Source organism: Felis catus, chromosome C2 (assembly GCF_018350175.1).
Source record: "Felis catus isolate Fca126 chromosome C2, F.catus_Fca126_mat1.0, whole genome shotgun sequence".
In the NCBI taxonomy this organism is placed as follows: domain Eukaryota; kingdom Metazoa; phylum Chordata; class Mammalia; order Carnivora; family Felidae; genus Felis; species Felis catus.
In genome coordinates, this window is record NC_058376.1 from 151,224,849 (window position 1) to 151,233,039 (window position 8,191).

The window sequence follows — 8,191 nt, forward strand, 5'->3', positions numbered from 1 at the left end:
GAACTGAGACCAAGCAAAACCAGAAAATCTGAATAAACTTTACCTGCCGAAGAGACCGAACGCATCATGTGAGATCTTCCTACAGAGAAATTGCAGATGATCTCACGAATGGACCTCGCCAAGCAAACCTTGAAGGGGGACATCACGCCCAATATTTTACACAAACTCTTTCAGAGAGTAGTGGAAAAAGGAGCACTTCTCCACCCATCTTTTGGAGGCCACATCTGACCAGGACATTTATTTTTATTATTAAAGCATAATTAACATACAGTGTCATATTAGATTCAAGCGTACCATGTAATAATTCAAGAGTTCTATACATTACTCAGTGCTCATCATGAAAAGTGTAGTCACGACCTGTCACCAAACAATGCTACCGACTGTATTTCTTTTTTTTTAAATTTTTTTTCAACGTTTTTTTTATTTATTTTTGGGACAGAGAGAGACAGAGCATGAATGGGGGAGGGGCAGAGAGAGAGGGAGACACAGAATCGGAAACAGGCTCCAGGCTCCGAGCCATCAGCCCAGAGCCCGACGCGGGGCTCGAACTCACGGACCCCGAGATCGTGACCTGGCTGAAGTCGGACGCTTAACCGACTGCGCCACTCAGGTGCCCCGCCCCCCCCGACTGTATTTCTTAAGCTATGCTTTTCATCTCTGGAACTTGTTGATTTCACAACTGGAGGTTTTTACCCCTTAATCCTCTTTATCTGTTTCTTTCACCCATCCACTCACCCACCGACCTCTCCTCTGACCGCCAGTGGTTTGTTCTCTGTATTTAAGAATCTGGTTTTGTTTGTTTGTTTGTTTGTGTCTTTTTTCTTTGTTCATTTGTTCTGTTTCTTAAATGCCACATATGAGTGAAATCACACGGTATTTGTTTTTCTATCTCTGACTTATTTCACTTAGCATAATACCTCTAGGTCCATCCATGTTGTTGTAGATCAGACCAGGATATTTTATTTTACTTTATTTTATTTTATTTTATTTTATTTTATTTTATTTTATTTTGAGAGAATGCATGCACACGGCAGGGGAGGGGTAGCCAGAGAGGGAGAGAGAGAATCCCAAGCAGGCTCCACACTCAGCACAGAGCCCGACTCAGGGCTCGATCTCACAAACTGTGAGACAATGATCTGAGCTGAAAACAGGAGTTGGAGGCTCAACCAACCGAGCTACCCAGGAGCCCCACGACCAGGACATTTTATAAGGAAAATTATAGGGCAATATTTCTTATGAACACAGATACAAAAATCCTGAGAATCCAATTATTTATTAAAAGGATCATGACCAAGAGGTCATTTTTTCCAGGTAAAATGCAGGTTGATTTAAGATAAGCAAATCAAACAATGTAGTTCACCAAATTAGCAGAATAATAGAGGAAAACTATAGGTTCACCGTAATAGATAAGAAAAAGCATTTGATAAAACTTAAATGGATATATGATACAGACTCAACAAAAACTAAGAAAAAAATCCCAAAGTTAACATTATACTTAAAAAAATTTTTTTTTAATGTTTATTTATTTTTGAGAAAGAGACAGAGTGTGAGTGGGGGAGGGGCAGAGAGAGAGGGAGACACAGAATCCGAAGCAGGCTCCAGGCTCCGAGCTGTCAGCACAGAGCCCGACGCGGGGCTCGAACTCACAAACCGTGAGATCACGACCTGAGTCGAAGCCAGACACTCAACCTACTGCGCCGCCCAGGGGTCCCCGTAACCCCGGTTCTCAGAGTCTCCCTTCACATAGCCTCAGACTCTAGCTTGAAATCACTTGTGTCCCCTAAAGCAAGAGCAGGGAGGAAGGCAGAGGCCTGCTTCCGGGCCCCCTCCTCACAAAATGTAGTCTATGCTGGAGGATCGGAGGGGGTTCTGGCAAGAGGAGGAGGACCTGTCCCAGCCCTCCCTGGGGATTTGTCTTCCCGCGTAGAGGAGGATGTGGCCGCAGCTCTTCTGGAATATTTCCGAGAGGTGTTTCTTGAACTTCTCGCCCATGAACGCGTAGATCACAGGGTTCACGCAGCAGTGAGTGAAGGAGATGGTTTCTGTGACATGGGTGGCATAAATGAGCCGCTGGCTCAGGACACACCCGTCCAGGATCTTCATGTTGAACAGGGACGTGAGGAAGAGGACCACATTGAACGGGACCCAGAAGAGCAAAGAAGCGACCACGACAATGAGCACCAGCTTGATGGCCTTGGTCTTGTTGTGGTTTTGGCAACTCTTCAGTTGGTGCAGGATGCTCACGTAGCAGAAGATAAGGATGGTGAATGGGACCAGCAGACCTAAGATGTTAATCTCAAAGTAGATGAAGATCTTCCACTTCAGAGTCTGCTGACCGTAAGACGAGTAGCACTGTAGAACGCCGTCTTCGGAGGCCACTTGGTACAATCCCAGTAGCGGGCTGGTGACCACGATGGCGATCAGCCACATGAGCAGACTCAGGGCTGTGCCCATTCTGGCCGTCCTCACGGTCATGGCATACACAGCGTGGACAACTGCCAGGTACCTGTCCACACTCATGAGGGTGATGAAGAACATGCTGCTGAAGAAGCCGATGTAATAAAAACCGGAGACCAGCTTGCACATTGCGGTCCCAAACACCCACTGGTCCAGCTGATAGTGGGTCTGGAAGGGGAAGGAGAAGACAAAAAGCAGGTCCGACAGGGCCAGGTTCAAGAGGTATATGTCTGTGATGCTCCTCAGCCTCTTGCAGGCGATGAGGACCAGGATGACCAGGCTGTTCCCCAGAAGACTGAATACAAACAAGACACAGTAGAAGATGGCAAGTAACAACTTGTTATCTCTTTGGATAAGTTCCCCGTCGCAGGGGCTCGACGAGATATCAGGATAGTAGTCGTCAGTTACTATTGTCACGTTGGGCTCCAAGGTGTAATCCATCGAGGCGGGAGGACCAGGTCAAAGAGGCACCTAAGAGAGATTCGTTCCTTAAAAGTATGTTTATTTAAAAAATGTAGTCTGAATTGTAACCATCCCTACCCCTGCCCCATTCATATGTTGAAGCCCCGAAGTCCTGTTACGGACTGAACATTTGTGTCCTCCCCAAATGCGTACGTTGAAGCCCTACCCCACCTCGTGATGGTATTAAGCAGTGGGTTCTTGGGGCGCCTGGGTGGCGCAGTCGGTTAAGCGTCCGACTCCAGCCAGGTCACGATCTCACGGTCCGTGAGTTCGAGCCCCGCGTCAGGCTCTGGGCTGATGGCTCAGAGCCTGGAGCCTGTTTCCAATTCTGTGTCTCCCTCTCTCTCTGCCCCTCCCCCGTTCATGCTCTGTCTCTCTCTGTTCCAAAAATAAATAAACGTTGAAAAAAAAATTAAAAAAAAAAAAAAGCAGTGGGTTCTTTGGGAAGTAACTGGATTAAATGAGGTCGTGAGGGTAGAGCCCTGGTGAATGGCATGAATGCCCTTCTAAGAATCACGAGCCCGCTTGCTTCTCTCTGCTCTCGGCCATGAGATACAAGGAGGAGTTGGCTGTCCGCAGCCTGGAAGAGGGTTCTCACCTGAGTTTGCATTTCCCAGCCTCTAGAACGGTGAGAAACAAATTCCTGTTGTTTATAAACCACCCCTCTATGGTTTTCTGTTATAATAGCCCCGAACTGGCCAAGACACCACCAACGTCATCTTTGGAGATGAGCCATTAAGGCGATAATTACAGTTCAGCGCTATCATAAAGGTGGGGCCCTAATCCATAGGCCCGGTGTCCTTATACGAAGAAGAGGCACCCAGGCACTCAAGCCGTCTCTCTCTTTCTCTCTCTTGGTGCACGGGGAAAAGACCGTGTGGGGACACAGCAAGAAGCTGGCTGGTTGCGAGCCAGGAAGAGAGGTCTCCCGGCAACCAACCCTGATCTTGGACCTCTCGCCTCCGGGACCATGACGAGAGTAATTTCTGTTGTTTAAGCTTTGGAAGTGCGTGGAAGGCAGGCGTCCTGAGGCACAAGCTAGAAAAAGCCAAGGCTGCCTTGAGCGGACTGTTGGGGGAAATTCGGATAGTAAAGGTGATCATGCCGAGGGCTCAGCAGGAAGGGAGGAGGCTGGAGAGAGAGCTTCCCTCACCTCAGAGAACACATGTATCATCGTGAACAGAAAATGGGTAGAAGTTGGCTCTTGGGGACGGTAGAACTCGCGAACAGTAAGACTGGATGTTTGGCTGGGGGCAGCCTGGACTCTCTGTGCAGCTTCCAGTAAAATCGTAGGGGAGAGAGGTGAGCCGAAGGAGTTGTTAAAGAGGAATCAGAGCCTGAAGATTTGGAAAACTCTCAGCCCGTCCATAGGGCAAAAATGAGGAATTGTCTCTGGAGAGCACGCCTCAGGTGTGGCTGGGCAATCACCCCACACAGAGATCACCCGTGGAGTCAACCAGTCGTTTCACCAGCAGCCAGGGGTAGAGACCCTGCTAGTTTGGACAAAAGCCGCAGAGACAGAACAAAAGAAAACCAACCCCCCTTGGGCTTCTAAGATTCTACGAGATAGGACAAGAGAGCCATGTGCCTGCGAGTACATTTTATCCTTCAAGGAAAGGGAGGGACGTCCCTGAAGATGGAGAAGTCATCAGGCCACCTGCCCCGATGGAGGGCCAGGGCTGTTTGGAGGCCAACCCCGCCCAGTGCCATGGGAGGCGAGGCCACAGCCTGGGGCCCTGAGATGACGCTGCCACCTGGTGGGCGGGGAGGGCAGAGCGCCCAAAGGAGATTATTCTTGAGCCTTAACAACTTTTGGGCTTGCCTGGGACCCACCATCTGGCTCTCCTTTCTGATTTGTTCCCTGCGGAATGGGACCGTCTGTCCTAGGCCGGTCCCACCGCTGCCTTTTAGAAGCGCATAACTTGTCTGGTTTCATAGGTTCAGAGTGGGACAGGAGTTTTGTCTCAGGATGAATCACACCCCACGTCTCTCCCATACCTGATCTGGATGATATCAGGTAAGACTTTGGATCTAGAAATGAAGCTGGAATGGGGTAAGGCTTTGGGAGCTGTTGGAGTGGAGTGACTGTATTCTGTGCGTGAGAAGGACATGAATTCTGGGAAGCCAGAGGGCAGGATGTTAAGGGCTGACTTGTATCCCCGTATGTCGAAGCCCTAATTCCCTCTGTGATGATACTTGGAGACAGGGCTTCAGGAGGTAAGTAAGGTTAAATGATGTTGTAAGGGTCAGGTCCTGATCTGTTTGCACTGGTGACCTTATAAGAAGAGGAAGAAAGACCTCTCTCTTCCTCAGTTCATGCCCAGGGAAAAGGTCATACATGAGGACACACAGAAGGTTGGCTGTTTGCAAGCCAGGAAGGGGCTTTTACCAGGAACTCAATATGTCAGCACCTTGACCTTAGACTTCGGTCCTCCAGAACAGTGAGGAAATACATTTCTGCCATTCGAGCCACCCCAGACTGTGCTATATTGTTACGGCAGGCCAAAACGACTTGGGAGCTGTCAATATTTTCTGTCCAAATTTTCTGTAAACCTAAAGCTTCTCTAAAAAATGAGGTCTCTTAACATGTTTTAAAAATTGAAAACTGCCTCAGCTGACCAATACGGGGGTGGGGATTAGCTGGGCTCAGAAATGCCAAATTTTATGAAGAAAATTTAAGTACCTATCGTGCCGCCACCCAGAATGAGCAATGGCTAACATATTGCCAGGTTTCCTTTTGGTTCTTTTTTTTTTCTTTCCCCTTCCTTCCTTCCTTCCTTCCTTCCTTCCTTCCTTCCTTCTTTCCTTCCTTCCTTCCTTCCTTCTTTCCTTCCTTCCTTCCTTCCTTCCTCCCTTCCTTCCAGGCTGCCTGCCTAATGCAATAGAGATGAAACTAAAGCTCCCTTTAACTGCACAACGAGTCCCCACACCCTGGGAGCAATTCCTGAAACCAGTATGTTATGGTTCATTCTGAATAGTTTCCCCCTGTACTTTTACAGACTTAAATGCACCCATAAATAATATATAATATTGTTTTGTGCTCCCTGTTGACTTACACAAATGGTGTCCTGTCTCTCATTACCTATCTTGCTTTTCTTCTCCCAGCTCTGTTGTTCTAGAAGGTTAGCCACGCTATTCTAAAAAGTTCAGTTCCTTCTGTTTACTGCTTTTATAAGCACCATACGTAACTATTTTAAAAGTTCAACAGAAAAAGATCATCGAAACCGTACCGGCCACAGAAATTACTAAGATTTCTAAGAATAAATGTGATAAAAACTGCAATTCAGTTATGCAAAATATTGTAAAATTTTGTTGAAGGGTAACAAAGAAGACGTGATTAAAAGGGAAACGTATGCTCTGTTTATGCGAGGGAAGACCCAACAGTGAAAACATGATAATTCTCAGCCTGATAGATACATTCAAGGAACTCTCAATCTAGACATTATCTTTCCAAGGTGTTTGGCTGCGGAACATTCAGACCCCCCTGTCCACTAGGCCACCTTTCTGTAATTTGAAATGCTAACCAAGGCAGCCATTTTTAAAGATATTAATTTCATTTAAGTATGTACCCGCAAATAAATTTAAAAACATACTTTCTGGAGTATGAGGGTGGGCCTTTTTTGTTGTGGCTGGTATCTCTCAAAGTAACAGTCTCTCCTCCTACATCTTCCTTCCTACTTGTCTTGTAGTTATTTAAAAAAAAATTATTTTTTCAGTTTGCCATCTTTCTGTTCTGCTCTCTGAATATCCTAGAGTCAGAGGGGGCCTCAACTCATTCCTTCCCCAGGTCCTTCCTGCTGACCCCCCCAATCCACACTTCCCCCACGCTCTCTCATCGGTAAAATCCAAGCGAAGTTTTAAGAATGTCCACCATTTATCACAGGGGGCCAGGCGTTTCAGACGCATGACTTCATTTAGTTCTCTTGAATCCCTGTGAAACAGGCGCTCAGACCTCCTTTCTGTTTCTGGAGGTCGGGTTGTACCTGAATCTCAGAGAGCGTCAGTCCATTGACTAACGTCACAGAGAGGAAGACCATAGAGCCAGGCCTCAAAAATGCATCTCCTCCAAACCCTTCATCTCTTCCATATCTATTTTGTGGGGAGAGTAAAAACACTCCAGTCTTTTAGAGTTCAGGCCACCTGACTTCCAAGTTCTAGACTATTTTGTACCCGAGTGATGGTTGTCTGACAGAAGCCTTGTAGCCAGCAAAATTACAGCCTCCTCCCAGATGCCTGGTGGTAAGAGGTATTTTCTTATCTACCTTCTCACTCTTTTGACTCCCTCCTACTGTCCTGCAGAGAAAATGGCGCGGCTTGCTTCCCTCAGTCAGAGCCAGGGCCAGCCGCTAAGACATCTGCAGGTTTGCGGACTCAGGACATGCAAAGATGAAAAAACGACTCACCTCTCGTGCCCAACTTCTGGAAGCTTGGCCCTCCCTTTCCTTTTCTCCTGAGGACCTAAAAGAGTCCTTGCCTAATATCCTTCTTCCCCGGGGATGTTTATTAATACATACCTTAATTTGAGCCTTTGTTCTGGAGACTTCAGTGCTGCTATTTCCTTCTTTGCAGAACCTGCCTCGTGTGTGTGCAGCTCAGTGAACAAGAGCTCCTCTGGAGGAAGGTGTCTTATCTATCTGTGGTGAGTGGCAGAATAGGGGTGGACCTACCATCCCAACAGTGACTTAAAAAGATCTCACCCGAGGACACATAAGAGCTGACAGATTAGCATATGAAAAGATGCTCAACACCTTATGTCATTAGGGAATGGGAAATTAGAACAGCAGTGAGGTAGCCCTCCGTAATTATTAGAACGGCTAAAATCCCAAACACTGACAACACCAAAGGCTAGAGAAGATGCGGAGGAATTCTCATTTATTGCTGGGGGGAATGCAAAATGGTCCTGCCACGTGGGAAGATGGTTCGGCAACTTTTTCTGAAAGAAGGTTGGCAATTTGTCATGAAGCTAGAATAGGTTTATCATATCATCCAGTAATCGTGTTCCTGGGTATTTACCCACATGAGCTGAAAACATATCCTCCCCCCCAAAACCTGAGCATATGAATTTATAGCGGCTTTATTTCATAACTGCCAAAAGTTCGAGGCCACCAAGATGTCCTTCAATCGAGGAATGGATAAAAGCTGTGGTAATGTGCACGATGGAATATTATCCAGTGATTAAAAAAAAAAAAAAAGAACTATCAGGCCACACACACACAAAGACACCTCATGCATATATTGCTGCGTGAAAGAAACTCATCTGAAAAGACTACAT

General features: G+C 46.8%; 1 protein-coding gene across 1 annotated transcript; it reads right to left on the reverse strand.

Annotated features, from left to right (window-relative positions):
* Positions 1-1,584: 1,584 nt before the first annotated feature.
* On the reverse strand, positions 1,585-7,554 carry CCR8 (C-C motif chemokine receptor 8). Its single transcript, XM_023238573.2, has 2 exons — positions 7,434-7,554; positions 1,585-2,928 (listed from the first exon to the last, which is right to left on the reverse strand). Exon 2 carries the CDS (start codon positions 2,896-2,898, stop codon positions 1,831-1,833), a length of 1,068 nt encoding a protein of 355 aa, XP_023094341.2. The 5' UTR covers positions 2,899-2,928; positions 7,434-7,554; the 3' UTR covers positions 1,585-1,830.
* Positions 7,555-8,191: the final 637 nt, after the last annotated feature.